Here is a 25,955-nt window from a genome sequence, read left to right on the forward strand (position 1 = left end):
GCAGCAATAAACAGTGGATGATGTGTCCATACACAGCATACACAGAAACATTTGAAAGTGCTATCAACAACAGAACATTTAACATCCGACAGAACCTGACATGCAAATCCAGCAATGCCATCTACCTCCTCTCGTGTAGGAAATGCACAATGCAATAAGTTGGGGAAACCGGTGGTCCACTCAACGTCAGAATCAACAATCACCGCTTGTCTATCAAACAGAACTAGCCTCATCTATCCGGTTGCCAGACATTTCAACTTACCCATCCATAGTTGGAAAGACATGCAGGTGATTGCAATTGAGCACTGTTCCTACTGGACACAAAACAAGCGTCGATCTAGAGAGAGATTCTGGATTACCTATCTACAGACCCGTTATCCCAAAGGCATTAACGGACGTTAAATGTACTAATTGACATCAATTGATCACTTGCTTTTCAATTAATTATCCCTTCTTCCAGCATTTTCCCGTTCTGTTCAACGCGTTTTAATCCTTTACATATGCTGCCCAGCAAAAGGCGACTAAATTTGGGACTTTGCTTCTTTGCCAACACACCGCGAAGATAGGAGACTAAATTTGCATCCTATACTAATGATCACTATAGATAAATTTCGCCACACATCTGACGTCACACGTGGCACGCTTTCCAGTCATCGTTCATATTTTAGCGTTCTTCCGAACAGCATGGATACATTTTTGTAGATCCGGCCTTCGGCTGCCACTTGCCGAAGGGTAAATTGCGCTTCATTCTGCTGTATAGTTTAATATTTGTTTACTTTGTCCCGCATTACTGTTCGTATCCTATTATGTATTCGTGTTCGTTTTGTATGTCTTGATAAAGGGGCAGATCGCCTCGAAAATATGACAATTTTGTTTTGTCCACACGATTAGAATTACTTCCTTGTCCCATATTTATTGTACCTACATTAGTATGTTTCTGAAAATGCCTGAAAATCATTTCAATACTTGAATCATCTTATTGATATTCATAATGACACGTACAGAATAGTAACGTATTGATTGCTGTTTTTCTACCAGTATGTAAGGGTTAAGTACATACATGTATATCCGTGTTGATCATTGGCTAATACAGAGTATTGTAAGATGTAATTCGTTAGCCAGACGGATCCGTTGACTCGCAGGTCAGCTCACTTCTCTAACTTTCACACTCTTAATACACAGTGGGGAAACCACGTTGCCATTGCAATCTAAATGGCGGAAAAATTATCACTGCAAGGATTAGGTGGTTACATATACCTTGAAGCGATCACTTTTCCGATTACGATAATCTAAATAGTGCCCGGATATTTCCATGTAATTTTAGCAAGTGTTAGTTGTGTTAGAAATCTCTTCATTTCTTCAAATTTCCATGTAATTTTAGCAAGTGTTAGTTGTGTTAGAAATCTCTTCATTTCTTCAAACACTCAAACACAATTTCAAGTTAGTGCTTAATATCGATTAAAACACTACGAGTGGTTTGGTAAAAAAATCCAAACTTCTGCATATTTCGCATGTTATGAGTTATATTTATGTCGCATATTGTAATCAATCACTGTTTAATTTTGCATTATATATATAATCCTCATATTAAGATGTAATATCTAAGTTTTATAATGAAACATTGTGTCTTTAACACTTAATATTGGAAATGATGTGTTCAACACTGTCATACGATGTAAATGTTTGGTGGCTCGTACATAAAGTTAAATGTCCTTCAAACAGTAATTTTTGCAATAGAAATTATGTCGGTAATACATATATTTAGCTTTTACTTATTCGTATGTGGCATTGGACTTTCATCAAAATGGGACTATGGATATATTCATCAATCCTACCCATTACCTGTTTTCCCGTCAACTCCATACTTACATTTTGCAACAGTTTTATTATAATGAACTATTGCGTGACAAAACATTAGGTTAGTTAGCAGAATAATTCAACATGTGCCATCCGAAATATGCAGAAATGGATAGTTTACATAACAGGCACTCATTTTAAATCGCAACGACAACAATGTTTGTGGCATAGTTTCCACACCATGAAATATGACACATGCATGATAGAAGGCTATGTGTCAATTGTTCTGTGGAATCGGGTAGGGAGTGGCATGGGTGGTAGCTCGATACGCACACCCTACATGAATGTACAGTGTATTCTGTATTTGTATATTACAGATTTATCTGCACTTGCGGGTAGGTATTGATTGTGACGTCACGTACTTGCGAGCGTAACGTCATAATTTTCGGGGAAATCGACGTTAATTGCGCACAATCGATACCTAACCGCAAAGGAGCTAACTCTGTAATATGCAAAGACAGAACATAAAAAATATAATAGCTACTGTGTAGGAGAGATGTAGGTAATGCAGCCATTGCTTGTTACCACTGTTACAAACTGGTGCCGTGATATTCTAGTAGTATTTTGTTTTCTTAGTATGTCGTTTTGTATAGTAGTAACCGCTATAATTATATCACCTATTCTTTTTTATTTCATGATGGACATATAAAACTCCTTAACGCCTTTTGAATTAGATACTACACATGTAACGATACATAATTTCTGTAGAAATAATAAATTGAAATATATCATCTTTCTTGTAAGCCATACCAGAGTAATAGAATAAAACTGATATAGGCGTTGCGCCGGTTGTCTAATTTATTTGACAATACTTCGTAATTATTTATATTTGTAATCTTGATAAAATATTTCTGAAATGAAAAACAAAACAACCTTCAGATATTTGTATTGTGATACCATAACTAACCATTCAAATAGAAATGGGTGTTTCAAATAAATACATTCATTAGAGAATAGGGTCTAGTATTTTATATAAAATCAACTTATCGCAATGAAATCATAAACATAAAGCAATGTTGGTTTGTTCTGATTCTTTATTTTTTCCTTTAACAATGACATTTCTTACCCAAGATATAATTTTAAAAGTCCCATCCACAGAAGAAAGTACCCGAGACAATTTCACATTCTCTATTGGGCATTGGCAGGAAAGTAGATTGTAAATGCCTATTTTCCATTTTTATAGACATTGAAAATTGCTCTTTTGAAGAGGTAAAATTCAAAATAAAGACTTGAAGCACAGCTTTCCTCAAGGTAAAGTCACGTGCGTTCTTCATTATCCCTCTCGTTTAAAATCAATTATACAACTCTTATCAATGACTACATTAAAAAAAAACCGATTTAATGACATGGCGATTCGGACAAAGATGTTGGCAACAGCATTTCGTATGCGATTTCAGAAAAATCTACAAACTTCGTTGCAAAATTTTATAACAAGATATCTATACATATCTATTTTTATTTTTGTGGCATTTGTCCGCTATAAATATTTAATAGAAATTGATACAAAACACAAAGCATCGACCTAATCGTTTTTAATACAGATATCGAAATGACATGATGATGGAAATGATAACATGAAGTGTCTAAAACACACACACACACAGAATCATATGCATGTACAAAGATACAATTACTGGTGGAAACATGATATTTGTTTCAATGATAATTCAATAAAAGAATCCAATAAGAAAAACTGTAAATGTAGCAAGAGCAATAGCTCCTGCATTTAATGCTTTCCTCAAGAACTTGGTCTGGTGTATCGACGTCAGTTTGGCTCTAAGGGCACGCTTCTGTTCTGGTGTTTGCTTTTCTTTAGGTTTATCTGTTGTACCGCACACCCAGTTGTAACAGTATCTTTTGAAGTTATCCATAGCACCTGCAATTAAAATTGTAAAAACGTTAAGAGAAATCACATTTTCCACTTCAATGGATTTTTTAGTGATATCCATTACAATTGAAATGCAAATGCCTGGGTCCTTTGTTTTGAATGAGATAGTGTATTATATGTTTATAATCATCTGATGATTACCTGTGTCCTCTCCCGCTCTTCCCTTTTCAGTGTCATCTGCTTCGTCCTCCATTTCTTCATCTTCCGAATCTAGCTCTGGTTCTTGAGGATCATTCCTCGTCCAAAACGTCACACGCCTCAACTACGATGAAATACCGTGACAAGTAATGATTTATGTGTTAATACGTCCTAGAATATTTCATTATTTATCATAATAATAAGACAACTTAGCTGCGAGACATATAAGAAAAACAGCCTAATTTTGAATTATTGGTATAAACATTTTTAAAACAGAAAATGGATAATTTCTTGTAAATGTAATTGTATATGAACCTGCATCCGAAATTAATGGTGTAAAGGGGAATAAGTCATTATAGTTCAAGGTTTCCATTAAATATAAAACAAATTATTTCGTTACGGTCGTGGCTCAGTCGAAAACTGATGACTACCATCAATATTAAAAACGGAACACCTTATTCAATTTAGTTTTCGTTTTCCGATTTCAACGTGGTTTAACTTGTCCTAATTCGTTTATTAGTGTCTGATACCTTTCGTTCTGGTCGTGGCTCAGTTAAAAAACTGATGACAACCATGACGATAATAGCAATGACACCCAGTATTGTGGCGAAGTGCAGGAAGTCGACTTTACTGACGATATCCGGTCTGGTGTCAGGTTCTCCACTCCCACAGTTCGGCGGCATGTACACAAAGTCCAGTACCATTCTGATGATCCCGATCACTAAACAGATGATCAGACCCCAGAACCCACCCTGTAAACACAATCATGTTCTGTTGATCAGTTCATTTAGCGTCAGCTCTATTGTTTGGTACCGCAAGCAAGAATATACCAAAATATCACTATTGTCTGAAACGTCTCCTGGTAGTGGGGTGATCAAAACACATATAGGTATCTACATACCTTATGTTTTTACAGTTTCGTCCTTAATGCTACAATTAATGACACATCTGATCGGATCATATATAACATTTATACAGTCAATTACAGTATTAAGACAATTTGTTTGTCAATTTATTTTGCGCTTCCTTATATAACTTATATAACTGATAAGAGCAATTCGTGCATAACATCAACACGGCGTCTATGAAAGCTACGTCTGAGCTCGAATTAGTTTTTTGAAACGAACACAATTCAAACATAAAGATTATTGAAATAGAAATAAAGATGCATGTATATATTTGATCAGAAACTGGCAACTAAATGTTGTAAAACCACCTACCGCTTCTGTTGTACGTTTCCAGAAAACTCCCAAAATGAAGAGAATACACCATGGTGGTATGAGGTAACTCCGTATAGACTGCATGTACGCCCAAAACTGTCCTCCCTGGACCTTCTCCATGACCGGAAGCCACAGGATACTGGTGACGACCAGAATGAGAACAGTGACCCGACCGACAATCATTAGCTCCGTATCCTTGGCCTTCTTCCGGTACATGCGCCAAACATCAAGCGTTATAACAGAACTGGCGCTGTTCAATATGGACGTCAGAGAACTCATGAGTGCTGCCAGTAAAGCAGCCAGCATCAACCCTCGAATACCTACAATATATTATGACAACTGTTGTTTTATAAATACAAAAATACTTATGCATAAAGGCAATACATTTTAAAAAATCCCCAGGTCGTTTGCAGGAAACAATGATTGGTGCTTCAAATATTTAATTGACTATATTTTGAATATTTTAAAATCAGATTTGAAAATGTGAATGCTTACCTTCCGGCAGAATGCGCAGGACTAATAATGGATAAGCTAAATTAGAACAACCAGCTCTATTCTGACATACTTCAAAACATTTGTCCGGATCGGCACAGGCGACTTCCTCTGGATAGAAAAAATATTGATTTGGAATCCTCAAGGTTATGCATGAAAATCAGCAAACAGACATATGGTAAGCATGATTCATCAGCACACTTGGCAAATAAAAATTAAAGATAAATTAAAAGTGCGCGATATGTTTGGGATTTTACAAAATAGAGCATTTACCACCACAAGACCGTTCTTGATAAAGAGTTATCTTCCTTTATGTTATAATTTTTACTTCTCGTTTTTTCTGTTATAATATTATCTTAATGTCAATATCTTTATTCCTAAAATAAATAACAATATCTTATGCATATTGATTTAACATAGAATAGCAGAATAAGATTGATGCGGTTATAATGTTATGCATTTCAAAAAATAATTCATTTGTGACTCTTAATAAGAAAATGTTTAGAAAAGTGTTAATAATGTCAATCAAATATCGGTTATTCAAATGCTTGCAGAAGTTGAGGCATCTGTCATAATTCAAGCATGGGCTTGAAAATGACATAATGTTGTACTGTTCCAGATACACGGAATACGTACGGGGGTATTTAATCCGGCTGACCATGCCAGGAATTACGAACATGAGAAATGACGTCAGCTTCAACAGACCACCAAGTAAGGCTCCGCCCTTAGCGTGGTTCATGTTTCGTGCTGACAGACATCGCTGGACGATAAGCTATAGATACAAACATAAAAGCATAAGTAATGAAGGATTATGTCATTATTTGCTAACAAATCAACCGGTTTATATACATTTGGATAGATACATGTATAATCATTTGATTATAGAAAAACTAAAGTACATTTCTTAACTAGATGACAATTATTTGTAACAATGCTGTAGAATTTCGTGAACCTTGTAAACTTTATAATGGCTTAATTAACCAAAACATGATTGTATGGATGATATTACTAAACATGATACCCAGACAATTCTATTTATGTCGGTATGGGGAAAAACTAAAAACGTAGACAAATAAAGGTATGTATATGTGACAAACATTTATATGTCTGGGTAGGATTAAACTTACCTGGTCCTGACACCAGACGTACATGCCTAAGAATGACAGACCCAGGAGAGCCCCGGGCCAGGGGATGTCCCCGGTCACAGCGTCACGAACGATATGGAAGGAGTCATCCCGGGGTAACCCACACGAATATAGTGACGTATTAGTTAGTGTGTAGTTAGCTGCTGACGTCATAAACTTGTCATGTAATGCTCCCCAGCCACCGACATCCACCCAGGCTGAAGTTAAAACAGTCCAACTAAACACGAACTTGAATATATTTTTATGTTATGGAGAAATAACATAGAAGAATGTGTGTACTCTTAATGAACACCACGATGTGGTTAATATTGAGAGCACACTCAGAGATTTTATGTTATATCTCCATGATCCTTTTATTTCAATTTTATAAATATACTCTATTGAAAGTTCCGAATTCATTTTGGGATTCTTTTTTCTATGAAATCATTATGCCGTTATATCAGCCAACCAGAAGCGTTATTACAAATAGCGACGTCAATTTCTATTTTTATCTATTAAGATGTCTATATATCCATAGATGCGAAATAAAATAAATTTCCGAACCGTTTAGAATGCTTGTTACAAACAAAATTGAATTATCATCAAAAAAACCCAAAATCCTCAATTGTATATTGTCAACTTGTATGTATTCAAACTCCCGATTTAAATCTGTGATAGTTTTGGCATTTTTGAATATTTAGAAAGTAATTCACATTATAGCTGCTTTGTTTGAAATGATTTTGTAGCTTTTAAAAAGTGTACCTCAAACTCCGATTACAGTCTGTATTTAGAGTTATATCATACCATGGCCCGGCACCATGAAACTATTCTAAAACAGATTTTTTGTTTAAGCATTTAAGTAACTTTTTTGACAAACTGTGTGAATCCGAGTAGCTTACAATTAATTTTCCAGGCTAATTAACAAAACGATTCCATTGATTTTTCCAAGGGATTTTTTTTCCAAATCAATACGCAACGTCAATGTTTCTATTGTGACTTCATTAAACGTTGGGTTTCCGCGCCATCATGAATGAAAAAACTGAAAAGGCCAATCAGAAAGCCAGAAACAAAGACAAATTAATTATTACAGTATAATGATTTTACATAGACTCGAGTAAATAATCTGTCGGAGAAAGTTTTAAGGTGTCGGGCCCTGGTACTGTGAAATTATCTGGAATATTCATTGGAATGTAAGTTTGATATACAATTTATCATCCAAAAACGTACTTCATTACCACATATACTACATGTTTTTATCGGTCCTTGTACCAGACATACAAACATGTCCTTTGACATCAATCTATTTATGATCATCAATGATTCTTGTAACGATTATTTGTAACGTCGCATCCGATTGGCTGATACATATAGTAATATGGAATAAGAGTCTGTCAAGAAATGTGGAATATTACAGGATTTAACAACAACATCAAGGTGTACTCTACATAAACCGCGACCATAACATACGAATATCCAAGAAAACTACTTACACGTGATGAAGAGAATGGTAGCCCCCACGATGAGCACGACTGTCTGTAGTGTATCCGTGTATATAACAGCAGCCAAACCACCTGTCAAACAAACCCGACGGAATAGCTCTGTATATTTCAATATTTCAATTGACTATGGATTTATTTGATATTATGGAATGTTCTAAGGTATAATTGTTGTATAAATAATGGTAAAAATAGCCGATCTGAAAAATGAATATTAGTCAGTTTTGGGTGAAAAAGACATCCGATTAAGTTGTTATTGACAATGTCGATAAATACTACTTAAACATGTAAATCATAATTACTTTCTAAATAGTAAGCTCATGTCTATACACATATATGTGTCGAAATATTCACAATCATGATATCCAATTGAACTTTCTGACCTCAGAAAGCGGTGCTTGGTACGGAACAATACATGCGTTATCTGATAGCGAAGTACAGCTAATGATTAAACATGTATGTCAGTATTATGATTCAGATTGAACAAAAATTACCATTTGAATTAGCTTCTAAACGCACTAATAATGTACGTGGCTTTCTTTTAAATTTTCTGTTAAGGACAGAACCAGAAACAAAGCCACGTGATTATAAAACTACATCATTTCCCATAATGCTTATACAACTGTTACAGAGAGTAAAATTTCAAAACCTCAGTACAAGACTTATATTACATTGTATTACAGACTTTGGTATACATACGACTGTTACAGAGAGTACAATAAGTATAATACTTATATTACAGTGTATTACCGACTATTGTATACACTGCCGTCACAGAAAGTATTATGACGACACTGAGATAGAGATTCCAACCAAGGATTTGTTGTAGAAACATAGCACCAGTGAATATTTCAATCTGAAACGACATATGCAGAATAACTGATATTAACCAAAACACAAATATGGTATGGAAATTTGATTGCATTAAAACAACAATCAAATTGGTAGTAAATACAAGCCGCCAAACCGTTTGAATAAAATCAAACGAGCTCAAATTCAAGGAAAATACGACAGAAAAAAGCAGAAAATCAAAAAATATAACTATTAGTTAATGTATTAAGTAAAACTAAATAATCAAGATTTGACTAAGAAGGCAATATCACATGCTATATCTATCATTATTTTTAAATTATGTTTATCGTTAAATCAATATTTATGTTTGATAAGATAAAGAGATATGGGGAATTGGTTCACAACTTACAGATATGTTGAAGAGAATATAGCCAATTAGAGACATGATAGATGAGTAGATTCGGATCCTCTTGCCTCCATAGCGCTTCCGTAAGTATTGAGGAGTGGTAAAGGACTAGTAGAAAAAATAGTACAGTTAGGTATACATGTATAGTAGGTTTGATACTAAATATCAGAGTGGAGGAAGATTATTTACGCATTGGTTAATTTCTAAAAGAAATACACCAGAGAGATAATTCTTAAACCGTTCTCTTCTTATATGAGGGTATTTAACTGAACTGCAGAGAAAGCGACAATTAATCATCGGCGAATACACGTAATATGCCGTGGTTTCAGCTATGTTTCAACAGTCTATAGGTTGTCTTTTGTTTTTGTATGATTGTCTGTTGAGATAGAAAGTTTAATGTGTGCATTGAACACACTTGTAATATGTATAACTTAAAGATCTATCTTATTTCGAAGGATTGAATAACGATTTCTGAACATATAATGAAAGTGTTTTATATTTATCTCATGATAATAGGAGTATACTTACCCCACAAGACACGTACACGGGAACAAACAGCCAGCCAAGAGCGATCAGGAAAAACGCAGCCTAATAATAAACAGAAAGACAATGCAAAAGACAACATTATTGTTATTTTACAAGCACATTATGGTAGATAATGATGAGGTGAACATTAACAAAATTGTCAACAAGAAGTATTATTTTGCTTAAAGTTTCAATTTTGAGTAATAGTACATTACTTGTGTAATATATCTGATTCTGGGATACGTACGTGCCATTCATAGATGGTGACTGCTAGTCCTGAGGCTGCTGCTGAGCCGGCCAGGCCTATAAACATTGGGGCACCGATATTACTGGCGTAAATAGAAGCTCCAATCTAAAAAGAGTAAACGGCAGTATTTATTATTTTACAATATACAACAGTTTCGTATGAATTATCGAGACGTAAAAAAGAAACAGAAAAGATTCAAACGTTAGGAGGTTATATAATAATGCATAGTGATAAACAACTATTTCATCATCATCATCATTATAATGACAATACTTGGACCACACTGAGGTATCTTCTATTGTTATTTTTTCTATAGGTCTAACATGGAAATCGAAATTTGATATCAGATGTGTATTTATAGTACAAATTGAGTCATCACCTACCGGTATCCAGTGCATGTCTTTTCCTGCCAGGAAATATCCCTGTGAGCTTCCTCTGTTTGGGCGACATGTTGACTGTAACAAATGCAAGTGGTAATTAAAAGAACTCAATTTAGATGGAAACATGTTATATGCTTTTCATTGTCTTTATTGCTTGTATTGATTATCAGCTATATCCGAGTTACACCTCTTCTTTTGATCCCGTCAGTCATTCCTAATTGCCGTCTTATGCATCAGAATGGTCTCAATCATCCTATAGCCATTGGCCATATTTGTAATTGGCCGATCGTAAACAATTGTATGAGTAATTTGATACTTTCCTGATAATATTTAAAAGATGACCTAAAATGAGAGCAAAGATAGAGTATTGATAATGAAAAGCAAATATTCATAACATTTTACATTTGGTGTTCTACATATTAATTTATATGTTAATGGGAAGTAATTCTTCAATACAGCTAGACACGATGTAATAGTTGACTTTTATGTGACCAGGTCAAATGTAAATTCTTACAGAGCGGATGGCCACATCAATATTTAAAGACAAACACCTTAATTGCATTCTACTAAATTGTAGAGTGATAAAAGTGCCACACGTTCAAAATTTCTCTGACAAAGATCCGACACTGCAGAATGACCTTAAAAAGCTAAACAATAAATCACATAGGGCAGCGACGTATAAGCCTATAAATATCGGCTGTTTACATAGGTTACAGATAGAGTAAACGATCTGGACGATTTTACCTAATAAAACAGTGCTGATGGGGTTTAATAGCTCATTGTAATAATATATATATTGGCACGATATATTAATCTTTAACTAAAGGTTGGGTTTTTGTGTTTATTAATAAAGTTTTTTCTTCCATTTTTATTTCGAGAACAGTAGACATATTCAGTTTAAAGGGTTTAATATCATATGTTATCAAATATAATCTTACTTCGAGTCGCTTCCACGGGATTTAAAGGAAACGCTGTACCTCAGCTTTAGTCATTCAGCAGATGCATACCAATACATCGCTCCATTTGGTTTACATCCTGTTATGAAGCAGGTGATGCGTCATATTTAATTCATACATCAGAATAAACAGACAATAGCTACATGACAGACACAAGTGAATTGTTACCTCTGTTTATGATTATGACAATAGTAGATATACTGATGGTGGTCCGCAGTAAAACAATACATTACCAGGATGCCCACGACTAGCACCACAGCGAAGTATATCCCGATCGTGAGGTAGTCTCCCCAGCCTAGTGTCTCCGTCATCTCAATCTGCGTCGTACTCCCGCGTCTTCCAAACAACAGATGAACATTTACGGTCAACACGTACATACATATTGTGACCATGAATAGATGGGTGTTATTAAGATTCCCCTCAAAATTTACATGTCGTAGTCGAAGAGGTAAATACACAGGTTAAGTATTAAATTCCGGGTCATTATCGTACAGGTAGCATGAGGTTTTCCTAAGGGTCAATCGTCACGCTCTGGTGATTACAACCGATCGTTCAAACGCCTGGTTTATAACGTAATTCTGACATCACCAATATACAGACAACATGTATTTTTTAACAAAATAGTACCAAACATATCAAAGAGACATCTGTTATTTGTAAATAGTTTTCTAAGATGAATCAAACATTTATTAATAAGCAACCGTATACTATAAGAGATCAGTTGTAACAATAGCAAGGATAAAACAAGAATTTCATGTAGTCCTTGGACAGAATGAAATAACAGCTTAAACTCAGGGTATTTTCGTGTATGATATTGAATCTGCTATTTATACATAATACTTTCGATTCAATGTTTTTTACTTGTGTAAAGTTAATTTATCACCATTGATAAAAACAATGATGTTTGTAAATAAATATGCACTATTTTAAGCTAAATCTGTAGTTTTAATAACACGGATGAGATAACACGGATGAGTCGTAACAGTATTAATTAATAGCATTTAATAAACATAAATATTTAGTTCAATTCTATACAACTAATTTGCAATAGCTATGGAAAATTGTTTCAAACAATTCAAAAATGTACTCGGAATAGTTTTTAATGTTTTAAGTGAAAACACGTTATGGTGTCAGGTAATGAGTAGATAAAGTAGTAAACCCTGTAGGTGTTCTAATATATCTCTTCTCATATTCATGTCATATAAATTTACTAGGAAAATCAGTTCATAACAATTCGGTCTAGTAAAATTGTCTTTACTGTTATGCGAATTCAGAATAAAACTGTTCCACCACCCATCGTCACGCTTCTTATATAGCCAATAGTCACTCAACGTCCTTTACACACATATATATATAACAGGTGGATATTTGGAAGCTGTGAAGCCTTGCCCATACGCACTATTGGACTCGGGGTCATTAAAACATAGATAGGTATCAAAACGCAGGAGTCTGTCGTGACCTGGGCCAGCTGTTTTGCCCTGTTAATCCTGACCTTCGATCCATATATCAGAGACCACCCGCTTTTTACATCTCCAGTAAACAAAATATATTTCTGTTTGAAATAATTGGCATTTTAAGAGGAAAGAATAAATTTTTGATTACTTCTATAATATATATCTGAGATTGAATTACAAGTATAAGCCATCCAAGGGCTGAAATAACAACAACTACACTAATTTGCAGTAAAATATTAATATCATAACAATTAAAACATTACCACCTCAACTACTTGCTTTCGTCATTGATACATTGTATTTTAGAATTGGCATAATTATCATAAAAAAATCTTTTTCAGACAAATTTACAAATTGTTTAAACAATCATTACTTTTACAGGTTTGAAGACACATGTACAGTGACCTTTAATTTCGTGTGGTAATTCTATCATTGGATCAGAAATAACAATATTTTTCTCCATTTAAACAAAAAAAGAATATTAATAATAACTACGATCTTTCTCACCATATTGTTTCTGTCAATGATGCTAGGTTTTGGTTTGTTTGAGTTCTTTACCCGTTTAATGATTCTTTTCAATCTCTTTAAACAGAAATAGCGATTTCTGGTACATATCTGCTAAAGAAGGCAAATTATGCAAACACATAACAAAATAACGTTACATATCGCGTGTTGAAAAGTGCACACTCCATTAGATATGGAGATGGCTTTCGTTTTTGATATTTTGTGTGGGTTTTTTTTTTTATTCTGTAAGATTTTCAAATTCGCGTACAATTCTAGATGCAGTTACATGGCATCATAGAAAATGAATTGTCAATGTCTTGATATTTGTCCACGCTGAATCTATACAAGAGGAAACTAACATTGTATTTAGGGTTAAATAGTAATCTTCACACAACGCTTTGAAAAAAGGGACAACCTTTCTACCCCATCGGACAGCGATATCTGCACTTCCGGTGAGGTAAAGATTTCTTCTCTCTCTTACCCTGGGTTGACATGTATATACTTACAATTGCCACCACTGTTTCTGTATCGATAAACTATGTTGGGACAGATCTGTTTATTTCCCAATAACTTTAGTGCAGAATGCGACCCGATTCTGCGCGTATGGATACATGTAAACTTTGGCGGACTTCCTTTGACATTCCACAAAATCACGTGCAAATCTTTACCAATAACACATGTATGAGACAATCGGAGAAATACAATAAAACACATATAAGTTTGGAATGCATTATTGCTATTTGTCATGAATAAAATAACTGAAATGACATAACAATTTTTCGTGGCGTCATGGAAAAAAGGGCGGAATTAAGCTGTCTGTCAACGGCGCGCTTTTTTGAATGGCTTTTGTGCATGGTCAACATGACGGCAGTATGATTTTGACGGCGAGTAACACAGGTAAGTGATTGTATCGTCTTCCGTTTTGTTGATTTTATTGTTTAAAGAATTTAAATATATGGATTAACCTCTTACTTTGCTTTGGTTTATGAGATGATAAACCCTATGGAGCAGTCGGGAAATTGTACGTAAACGCTTCGCGTTTACGCAATTTACAATGTACCTCGTGCTTCATTGGGTTTAACACCTCATTCACTAAGCAAGGTAAAAGGTTAATCCTTAAATGCAAATAGAACATATTGATATGTCCAGTCCCAACTTCTCCCAGGGTTCATTGCGGTCCCCACTTTCAACTCTGTCAACGGCTAATGGACTGGCCGTCTGTTGACCTCGAGTCACAGAAAGTTACATCATGACGATTGTTTAATACGCCTCCTTATACATGACGTCACAGCGATTGTTTTTGAAACGGTGGACGTCGTATGCAAATCATGACTATTTACCTACAAGTAAATCAAGAGTATCCGCAAAAGAATCCATTATTCTTTCGTTTAATATTGGATGATCAAATAATATAATGTCAGAATTGACAATTGTCGTTTACAGGAAAATGATACAAAAGGAAACTTACAATATGTACTATCAAAGAATTTAGTATGCGTCCGAAATACGTTTTTCGAGAATCTTGAAATTTCGTAGGGCCCTTTTTTACAGAGGTGAACTTGTGGGGACCGCAATGCACCCTGGGAGAGATTGGTGCTGTCCAACTAGACAATCCATAATACTTTTCACCTCAATCTCGTGTTTTGCGTGCACGTGCTCAACTTTGACCTAGTTATATTTAATGATCATCGCAATCGGAAGTTCGACTGCCATCACATACAAAGTACCCGGTAAAAATGGTTTCGATACAAATATGTTAATATTTCTTTGACTTTGAATATTTCAAAATGATTCGGGATGTTTATGAAACTCTTATATCCCTACGGCCCAATAGTCCGAAGGCCCGTTAGTCCGAAAATCAGTAATTATTGCTAGTTATACCGTTGTTTTTATCCGCATTACTTACATAGCTTGGTATGTTTTCGATAGGTTTCGATGAATATCTATTTTAATACTGCTTTAAAGTAATTGATTAGCCAATCTTTATGAACGACAAGTTGTTATTTCCCCATGATCAAACTTACATAAAAATAAAAAGGCATACAAAGAAAGATAATGTCTCACATTGTATAATATATCTCATAAGCATACATTCAATGAATTATCTGACAAACATACAAGCTTTAATGTATATCTTATGTGCAGTGTTATTTGATTGTATTAGGATTAGTATTGCTCTATGAATGGATGATCTATATATAACATCAAATCTTACCGAAAAACTGACTTTTATTCATATACTTGTAAACGTCGCTATATTTATTAATTGTGGAACCAATCAAAGGTTCTCAATTTCTATATCAGATATGTTGTTCCTTTGATTAATGCAAAAAGAATGATTTGATTTACATGTTCATTACATTGCAGGAAGAACGATGGCTACAGGATGTCACCCTGAAAATCTCAACTTGTGGGTAATGACATAACAAAAGGTATATTGATTGCTGTTTTTTCTTTGGTTAATACATGTACATGGTCACGTGAGATTCGATAATCTTTATATCGACTTAAAGTTTCCATTTTTAGAAACTTCGAGTCAATATACCTTCTGTGACATCATTATCAAAACGTTGAAAAAAGTTCTTCAGGGTTACGTCCTGTAGCCATCGGTCTTCCTGTAAAGAATACTTAAATAGGAAAATTATTTTTCAAATTAACTTCATACCTTATAGAAAATAATGACCTCAGGCTACATCCTAGGTCATTATTTAATTCAACTAAGGCGTTATAACATTATATGGACTTCATCAAAGGTTCATAATTGATACATATGTACTAAACGAATGTTTTTTTTTCGAAACGAATTATTCGCATAATGATATTTGTACATTCAAGTTGCATTATCTGTCGGGCCTTCGATTATCGGGATTTCGGACTATTGCGCCTTCGGACTAACGGGCTTTCGGACTATTTGGCCGAAAGGATATGAGACGGTTACCCGATATTTTTATATTTGTTACCTCAAAAGTATATACTAACGCTCCATTTGTATGGAATCATTATGTATAGTTATGACAACATTTATACGAGTTTCCTCCCTTTTGCAATACTCGCTCATACCTACGGATGTATTACTGGCTGGTCTTATTATGGTCCAGATCATGAAAACTTTTAATATATAATACATGTACATAAACATGTATATTATACTCTAAATGTCAATATAATGTCCGACTTCGAACCATAAGACAACTTCTGAAAGTCTTGAACTGAAATATACATGTACCCTTCATCTTGAAATATTTTCGATGAGTAGAGGAATATTGCCGCACCACATCATTAGACAACATCAAGTCTCAGTACATTCTTGGGGGGCTGGGTGTACATGGTAAGAGTTAAATTAATTGTTCACTGAGTATGGTCGTATGTGCATGTTTGTATATAAATTGTAGTTAGTTTGTGTTGGTAGAGTTGGTTGTTGGATGCCTTAGACACTAAACCCAGTAATTCCTTGTGGAGTGTATCTGACTTCGTTGTACCATCATATAGGCGGGTGCTCCAAAAATAAACGGAGGGATTTACGTTGTTACATATATACATAGCTTGATAATTTTGGTGATTATAGTCTAATTGAAATACCCAATAAGAACTGTTGTAATTATGATAGTGATCACTGCTGAAATGTCTAAAACACGTTTCCAGAAAGGATTTTCAGAAAGTGACTGGTCCCTCTCTCGCTGTCTCTGGTCATCTCCTACTTCCCAGGCACTCTGTTTGACAGTGTCGCCAGTCGTTCCACATACCCATGTCATACACGCAGTCTTAAATCTGTTTGAAGGAGCTGGAAGCAGAAATACAACAGAAGAATGTCATAACATGCTCAGCCATTACAAACATAATGTGAAAGGTGATACATTGGAGGTATCATTTTATCACGAATGATGTATCAAAATATCTTTTAATATCCAATATATATGTAAGTTAAAGTTGAGATTTATGTACCTTTAACTTCCGGTAGTTGTATTTCAAACTTATTAACGTCTGTTAAGTTTGGACTAATCATAGTCCCAATAACATCCTGGTTTCTGTCCCCTTCGACCTCTTCGTCATCAGTATCGGGGTCTGGTAGATGTTTATCGTGACGGGTCCACCACGTGACACGTCTTAGCTAATACGGAAGATATAAGTAAGGATATTTGTATTAGAACAAAGTAATTATAAGAATATCTGTATTACAACAAATCGTACTAAATATGATTTTTTACTGCCGAGGACCACCATTACATACTTGAATCGTGCTCGTAACAAACATTTCCATTTAACTACAAAATATGTTATCATAACATATCGTAAATATTTGCGTCGCCGTTTGTAACAGTGTATCTAATTGGCTGAAACAACAAAGCAAGGAATTAATTTATTTACGACATTTAGAATTAAGACTGATTTATAACTAAGGATTAACTTGGATATGTATTTTATGTTATGGGGGTACAGCACAAGATTCAGGGTGTAATCTCATCGTAAATAGAGGGTGGTTTATGAAGGTTCACTGTGGATTTTGAATTATTCAAGGATTAACTTGAATATACTTTTATTTTATGGAGATATGATACAAAAAACGGTTTATTTAGAGAGTACACTAAGTTTTTTCAATATATCTATTACATAAAAAAACTATTAAAATCAATCCTTAGAATTCAATTCACTACAGCCAATCTCTTCAAATTTCTAAATTTATTTTGGGACTCTTTTTTCTCTGAAATCATTACGCCGTTATCTCAGCTAATCAGAAGCGACGTTACAGACGGTGATGCCATAGTTTTCCTTTATCGTCTGATAACGTAAATTGTACAACAACGAAAATGCTTATTTCAAGCGAGATTGAATTGTATCTCCATAACATAAATTATATTTTTACAAGAGAAGTTAAGCCTTAAATAAATTGAAACGTGAGAGTTAAAACTTTCGCCTGCAATGTATATGTTTCATACGAGTAACATAGAACTTTGTTATTACCACGTTGGTTATTTTGATGTAATGTATACACATCGTATCGCTGAAAACCAAGTAGAGCATTTGTTATATCTGTTCTACGTAATTACCTTTCTCTCCGGACGCTGTTCTGTAAAAAGGCTAATGACAACCATGCATATCGTTGTGAATGCGGCTAAAATTATTGCGAAGTGAAGGAAGTCGACTTTAGCAATTATTGAAGGGCGCTCGTCAGTCTCCCCACTTCCGCACAGGGGTGTAGTATACGTAAAATCCAAAACCATCCGAACGACACCCACTACAAGACTCAAAATCAGTCCCCAAAATCCACCCTGAAATAAAAACAAAACAAAAAATGTTTTAGGGTAGTATACCAAATTGTATTCGGTATTAGAAAAACCTGCCAAGGTGTTTTTTTATCATTCAAAAAGTACCAGAATTCTTTTAAAAGGCGAATGACTTCCTGTGCCATAACAGATTTAAGAAAATATATCTTAATATCAAATTGTGTAAATGTAAACTGATATTTTCTCAACCACCAATATGGTCTACATAGTACTTTTATTCAATACTTTAATTTTATTCAATATAAGATATGATATGTTCTGTATCTACCGCTTCTGTTGTCCTCTTCCAGAAAACTCCTAACATGAATAGCATGCACCAAGGCGGTATGAGATAGGACCGTATCGACTGCATATAGAACCAGAACATTCCTCCCTGGACCTTCTCTAGGATGGGTAACCACAGAATACTGGTGGCTACCAATACCAGCACCGTGACCCTCCCCACTATCATCAACTCAAGCTCCGAGGCACGCTTCCTGGCGACACGCCAGATGTCTAGTGTCACAATGGAACTAGCGCTGTTCAGGATTGACGTCATAGAACTCATCAGGGCAGCTACAAGGGCTGCTAGCATTAGTCCACGGAGTCCTTGATATATATATGACTCAGATTAAGTTTTTAATTTACAAAGAATAGTAAAATATTACATTAACCTACTAAATGGACAGGGATATCTCAACCAAGTGTAAACTTTTGCCTGTTCTACACGAGACACGAAGTCTTACTAAGCCTTACTAAAACGTACACAAGGATTGAGATATCCCTGTGCAATTGACAAACTGAATTGGTTATTTTGCTCCCATACTTGTACGACAACATATGCAAATTTAAGCTTCTAGATGCAATTTCATTACGCAATAATGTACATGTATGTCTGTATGCGTAAAAAACCCTTTAATTTCGTTTTCATGTGAAGGATATTTGGACGAAAGTGATTATTACGCTTACCCGAAGGTAGAAATCGTAAAACCATCAGGGGATAGGCCATGTTAGAGCAACCAGCAGGATTATCACATACTCTACTACATGTTTCTGGATCTGCACACGCTACTTCATCTGTAACATATCATTGTAATCACATAGAGTTATCTTTCCAATTATATAAGACCTGTTTTGCTGTTTACATAGTGCTTGTTAGAAGTATTCATGAGGAACTGTCTGGTTTTATCTAGTTTTCACAAGTCATGCTTCACGAAAAGATACGTAATTGGTAATGTTATTTGATTTATTATTCTGCCGTAAAGCCATTATCATCGATACATTACTTTATATTTACACTTGCTAGGCTTGATCACTATACGTATGTACTAGCCGATTTTGTTTACCATAACTGCATGGTAACATTGAACTTTGAACTTGCGTATGAAAATTTCTATGCAACGGACAGGGGCTACTTTTTTGTTTACATTTTGACGCAACATTACGCAATACGTGTATATTGTTGTTTTTCATAGAATTTTGGAAAAATGTAAACAATATATATATTTTTTATATTTGTATATGATACAAACATATTTAAAATTAACAATTGTGTAAAGAAACAGGAAAAATATCCCGACCGGGGCGACGTGCAGTGCTTTCATTTTTGTTAAAAATGATGGATTTCAAATGTAAACATTACCTCTGTGTCTGTGTCCTACGATCGAGTCTTTGGGGTTGACGGGCGTGAGACCTTCTGACAGAGCTAGGTCAGTTATAAACATATTCTCTTGTCTTTGTTCTTCGAGAATTTAATCATGTGTAAAACATGCACCGCTAGTAATCCACGTGTTGACAGTTACGCGTCACCACAAATACATTGTATCCATCGAACACAAGTGAAGTTATTCCATCTATAGATGGCGATGGATCTAAGCATAGATTATATAATCACATGGCTCCGAAGGATGTAATATCGTCAAGTCAGACGACAATCTCAAACAAATTTAGCTACTTGAACACTGGTGTTTTGACAACTTCGGAAAACTCCGGTGTGTAAGCGTGCGTCAGCCTCGCCTCGCAGCACAATAACGCTCACCGAGTTCACACATGTGGCCGAGAACAATTACTTTATGTTATAACGCTATATATGAACTTTTAGCAAAATTGAATACCTATTTAAAGTTCTGATCTGATTAGATAAAATTATCTCTGAAATTTACTTTGTTTATCATGTTTATTTTACACTAAAACATTGAACTTTTTTGTCGTCGCGGATAAAGAATTCTACCTTACGTGAAGCGTCATCATTCGCTGTTCAATTGAGTAAGCTCCTCCCACTTTTGACCGACTTTTATTGAGTAATTACGTCACTTTCAAATGACGATTTTATTGCATAAAATATAAATGAAAAGTCGTGTGAGTGTAAATATACGGATTGGATTTCGTTTTTATGTTAACCATGCTTGTATGGAGCAATTCCTCTAAGAATATATTCAATATGGGGCGCTAACGCGCCCCATAGAATATTTTCTTAGAGGAATTGCTCTATACAAGCATGGTTAACATAAAAACGAAATCCAATCCCTATATAGATATTATTTAAAACAGGAATTGTAACTATGGAAACAATATATAATTGTAATGAAAATAAAGTCGCATAGTATAACGCTAACACAATTTTAAATATATAATTTCGTGTTACAGGTATTTATCGTCCTTTTGCACCATATGCTATTGTATTTTGGAGTGCATGTATACCTGGATATAAAATTCTGCTCACCATGCCAGGTATCAGGTATAAAAAGAAGGGCATTATCTTAAGACAAGCTCCAAGTAAAGATCCCGCCTTGGCGTGTGATATTGACTTGGCGGCTAGACATCTTTGTACGATCAACTGAAATCGGAAGTGATATGACTCATTTTAATGTTGAAAACCACCTTTACCTTTATTTCCTTTATACTTACTTTGCTATGAATAATTTTACACTATTATGCAGTCAATCCTGCTATTTAAGGCACCTCTATGACAATTGTTTTAAATGGCACCTTTCTATAGAGAACAGACTAATCATCTCCGCTTAGAGAAATAAACCATACATGTTTGTTTGTTTGTTTGTTTAATTGATTGATTAATTAACGTCCTATTAACAGCTATGTTCATGTAACGCCTCCCATACATGTATAAAATTTATTTCATTATAAAGGACACAAGTATATAAAGGACATTTCTTAATTCCTTTGGTGTCCGTTATAGATAGGTATGACTCTCATTCAGAATACCCAATTTCACTCAACCAAGGGCCACGTAAGCCCATGTCGTTACCTGGTCATGACACCAGACGTACAGGCCAAGGGTAGACAACCCGAATATAGACCCTGTCCAGGGGATATCCCCCGTGACGGGATGACGTAGGATAGTGAAGGCGTCCTCACGCGGCAGTCCACACCCGTAATATGAGGTATTGAGTAGCGTTTCATTGGCGGCGGAACTCATGTATTTGTCCTGTAGACCACCCCAACCTCCTACCTCCATGTACGCTGTAAACAGGAATGGATTCGGTCTCATTCAAATACATATTCTCATTCAAAATTTATTATTTGGATCTCGCATCATAATCGGGTTAGTACTTATCTACACTGTAAATGTTGTATTTCATATTCATTACACACTATCTATTAGATGTTGTCACTTACAGAACGTCGTAACAACATGTGGATTGGTATTGAACGCGTAAATGGTCAAGAAACAATTGCATGTCACAAGCTCTGTAAACTATTATTTCTACTTGATTTTCATTTATTATCGCATTTTCAGCGTCGAAGGTTTAAGCTAGAATTTGCATTGGACATTCCAGAAGGTAATCAAAATATGAAACCTTCTCGTAGGTATTTTATTAGTGTTTTAATATAAAACAGTGCCACATTAGGGACATATTAATGAAAATGTATGCGAGTCACAATCCACACCATTGATTGTAGTTAGATCGATGTAGTACTTTTGTACTTTATCTTATAGGTTCCGTTGTGGAGAAGCAAAGTCCAAGATTATGGATAGCAAATGACTTACACAATACAAATAACACTACGGAACCTGCAATGAGAACAACTGTTTGGAGGGTATCGGTGTAGATCACTGACGTCAGGCCACCTGGAATTAGACATGAAAGACAAGTGTAATGAGCAGTTGTTCGTATAAGTAACTGTTTATTTCAATATTGACTCTTTATTGTCAGTACATAAGGGTAACAGTTTTGCTAACAGTTCGTCTCATGTATGGAAACCACAAAGAATAATCGGAGGATAGGGGAACACTGTGAAAGGTGAACAATATGTACGATATCTATTATAGCTATTGGGGTATGATTGTTTACCTATGATAGTGTAAACTGCTGTTACAAGTAGGATGATCACGACACACAGGTACATATTCCAGCCTAGCAACTGCTTCAGGAACACCCCACCAGAGTAGATCTCAATCTGTAATTAAAACCTAATATATCATAACAAACTTTACAGATATATCTTCTTAATCTTAAAGTAAAATATCGTGACAGTGGAAATAACATTTGTTTCAAAAGTGCTAAAATTGCATCTTAGGAAATAAAAAATGAAATATTCTTCTAGATAATGATAAATTGGTCTAATGGTATATTAATGTAAAGAAATCAAACAGACGACTTATTATTTCCTGTGTACATACTGAGATATTGAACAGGACGAATCCAATGAGAGCAAATATTGACGAGTAAATCCGTATCCTTTTTCCTCCGTATCTTTTCCTCAAGTAGCCTGGTGTAGTGAAAGCCTTACATCAAAACAGAAACCAACAGAAGATAAAGACATTGTGACACCATAGCAGTTACATTCATGAAAGGTCTCTTTTTAAATGGGATATTTAATTGCTGTTAATAACACATATGTAACTTATCTGATGCAATCATACAGAATCCTCCAAACTATGAATTTTGCAAGAACGACAACAGTTCAAACTGCAAGAATGCGTACCTCGAGTATGTTTTATTTGTATAATAGTTTTTACATACCCCACATGACGTGTAAACTGGTACAAATATCCATCCCAGTAGAACGAGGAAGTAAACTGCCTGAGAAATAGCTATACATATATCAAATCAAGATGATTTACAGTTTTAAATGAAATGTATTAAAACAACAAAGACGTGTATCAAACAAAAAGTATTTATATATTCTTACGAAACACAAAACTGGCCTTGTCTTATGAGAGTGCATGTTACTATACGAAGGTTAGTTTTTTGAAAAAAGTAGTTCGATAAAATACGAAGATTATTGCGTTCAAGTTATTTTAACATAAACAATAACGCACAGCTTTATAGTTATAAGGAAACAAAAAGTTTTCTTATTAAGCTATCGAATAAAAGATACTTACGATCCACTCGTAGATGATGACAGCTATCCCAGAGGCGGCCGCGGATCCAGCTATACCGATAAACATAGGGGCTCCAATGTTACTGGCGAATATTGAGGCACCAACCTAGAAATTTATTGGCATATTATATTATCATGATTTCAAGGGCTTTAATTCGTGTAATGAACAAACTACATGAGTTAGATTGCATATGACTTAGAATAAAATCTTTTTGATCGTTTGTATGCGATTTCTAACGAACTATTTAAACACCTTCTGAGAACATTAGTATCAGTATTAATTTAAAGGACAAAGTCTAAACGTGCATTGGAATCTGGTTGTTTATGTCGAACATAAACTATTTCTAACGGATATCACTCTGACTCTTATGCAACCTATGCAAATGTCCACTGCGGTCGGTTTGTACATTGGAAAAGAAGCTTTCTCTTTTATGTGTATATTGATGGTGACGAGGTCTTGTATTCTGAACCCGAACATGCAGCAGAGGAAAAGTGCATCAATTAATCAATAATTAAAACTTCGGTATGAATAGGTTGTGCAGCTTTAAAGTTGTGTTCTCGTGTATTTACGCTCAACATTTCTTCTCCACGAGTATATTTTATTTTCAAATGTGGTAAAATACAATTCATGAGTTTTGTGTTGATATCAATTCAATAAGTAACTTGACGTTTAAGTTGTTAAAGGATATATATATCTTCTGGTATGTCAAACCAAAATATCATCAATTTTATGACCAAGGTAAAGTAGACAAGGAAACAGGAAATATCTTTGAGGACCGCAATATTTTAGCACAAATTCTCGGGGGTCAATCTTTAATTGTACACCTTTTAAGCCATTAGATACATACTGGTATCCAATGAATGTTCTTTCCCGCCAAAAAGTAGCCATGAGCGCTCCCTTTGTTAGAACGGCACGTCGACTGCAATATAGGAAATAGCACGAAAATATCAACAAAATCACGAGCTTTGCAGGAAAATAAGTACAACAGTTATCAAACCTTTGCGATACAAAATATATCACAGTGAATAGGAAAATAGCACTAGTAAGCAATTAACTAATTTTATTTTCATGACAGTCGTTTAATAATAATAATATACCATAGGAGACTTGTAACAAGGACAGCCTGACAGTTTGTGGATTAGCAGGGTATGTATGGTAGTGACCGGTATATGGCCTTTAGGGTCAGCTAATACATTGAAGGTGTGTTTAGATTGACACCCCTTCCTTCTGTGATATTTAACACTATTGTCATACTACTGATCTGTAGAGAATCTGACAAATGTACCAGGTGTACATAATATGACAGGCTGCCGATGTAGAGACTCGTTAGTTGTTCCGTGACTAAATTCTGTAGACTTATGTACATTAATACATATACTTGTCCATGTGGTACGAGCGATTTGACAACACGTACTATTTAATCGTTATCAGATCATTTATAAGGGTTTTTTTTTTTTTTTTACATTTTGCTACTATGAGATGTTGGAGAAGTTTTTGACCAAACTTTCAAAACACTCTGTTTCTATTCCAATTGCTTGTATTTTCGTCAAAGGCATTGCATATTTCATTGTATGTGCAATTTTAATCGCAGTGTGTTACACGCCCTACATATATAATGACCTGGATGTATCGTAAGGCATGATGGAGCCCCTGCTTGCATTCGAGTGACATATATGTGTATACGCCATATCAACACCCTCACTGAAAACCATTTAAGGTGTAACAGGTTTGGTTCAGTATACTCACTTACCCAGATCCCAACACCAATGACTAGCACGAAATATATGGCTATAGTTAAATAGTCCTCCCATCCTAAGTACTCAGCCATGACACTGTACAGACATACAAAACCGTTATAGGCACTGATA

The 25,955-nt window shown here is 34.9% G+C and overlaps 2 protein-coding genes across 6 annotated transcripts; both read right to left on the bottom strand.

The window, feature by feature from the left end:
- Positions 1–2,873: 2,873 nt before the first annotated feature.
- On the bottom strand, positions 2,874–12,039 carry LOC138327376 (sodium/glucose cotransporter 4-like). Of its 2 annotated transcripts, none has more exons than XM_069273429.1 (14): positions 11,755–12,039; positions 10,569–10,640; positions 10,186–10,290; positions 9,942–10,001; positions 9,417–9,521; positions 8,966–9,071; positions 8,210–8,290; positions 6,723–6,937; positions 6,232–6,367; positions 5,599–5,706; positions 5,104–5,423; positions 4,414–4,635; positions 3,887–4,007; positions 2,874–3,733 (listed from the first exon to the last, which is right to left on the bottom strand). In XM_069273429.1, the coding sequence occupies exons 1-14, from the start codon at positions 11,911–11,913 to the stop codon at positions 3,525–3,527; spliced, it is 2,019 nt and encodes a 672-aa protein (XP_069129530.1). In that variant the 5' UTR covers positions 11,914–12,039; the 3' UTR covers positions 2,874–3,524. The 2 variants fall into 2 exon arrangements, with proteins under 2 accessions (XP_069129530.1, XP_069129531.1); XM_069273430.1 differs by lacking the exon at positions 11,755–12,039 and adding an exon at positions 11,504–11,728.
- Positions 12,040–15,593: 3,554 nt separating this feature from the next.
- Positions 15,594–25,951, bottom strand: LOC138327380 (sodium/glucose cotransporter 4-like). 4 transcript variants are annotated; one of them, XM_069273435.1, is made up of 14 exons: positions 25,834–25,951; positions 24,935–25,006; positions 24,088–24,192; positions 23,726–23,781; positions 23,383–23,471; positions 23,054–23,159; positions 22,750–22,830; positions 22,006–22,220; positions 21,441–21,576; positions 19,710–19,817; positions 19,030–19,349; positions 18,525–18,746; positions 17,422–17,587; positions 15,594–17,260 (listed from the first exon to the last, which is right to left on the bottom strand). In XM_069273435.1, exons 4-14 carry the CDS (start codon positions 23,757–23,759, stop codon positions 17,046–17,048), a joined length of 1,692 nt encoding a protein of 563 aa, XP_069129536.1. In that variant the 5' UTR covers positions 23,760–23,781; positions 24,088–24,192; positions 24,935–25,006; positions 25,834–25,951; the 3' UTR covers positions 15,594–17,045. The 4 variants fall into 4 exon arrangements, with proteins under 4 accessions (XP_069129536.1, XP_069129533.1, XP_069129532.1 ...); XM_069273432.1 differs by having other exon boundaries at positions 23,383–23,487; positions 23,726–23,785; XM_069273431.1 differs by having other exon boundaries at positions 23,383–23,487; positions 23,726–23,785; positions 25,838–25,945.
- Between the last annotated feature and the right edge of the window lie 4 nt (positions 25,952–25,955).

This window comes from Argopecten irradians, chromosome 7 (genome assembly GCF_041381155.1).
Source record: "Argopecten irradians isolate NY chromosome 7, Ai_NY, whole genome shotgun sequence".
NCBI lineage: Eukaryota > Metazoa > Mollusca > Bivalvia > Pectinida > Pectinidae > Argopecten > Argopecten irradians.

Coding starts and splice junctions, on each gene's coding strand:
- LOC138327376 (XM_069273429.1), bottom strand. CDS start 11,913: ATGGTCACAATATGTATGTACGTGTTGACCGTAAATGTTCATCTGTTG. Junction 9,072..9,416: donor ATATTCTCTTCAACATATCT/GTAAGTTGTGAA, acceptor ATGTCGTTTCAG/ATTGAAATATTCACTGGTGC. Junction 5,424..5,598: donor CCTGCGCATTCTGCCGGAAG/GTAAGCATTCAC, acceptor AATATATTGTAG/GTATTCGAGGGTTGATGCTG.
- LOC138327380 (XM_069273431.1), bottom strand. CDS start 25,915: ATGGCTGAGTACTTAGGATGGGAGGACTATTTAACTATAGCCATATAT. Junction 23,160..23,382: donor TCGTCCTGTTCAATATCTCA/GTATGTACACAG, acceptor TTTTAATTACAG/ATTGAGATCTACTCTGGTGG. Junction 21,577..22,005: donor ACGTCTGGTGTCATGACCAG/GTAACGACATGG, acceptor TTCCGATTTCAG/TTGATCGTACAAAGATGTCT.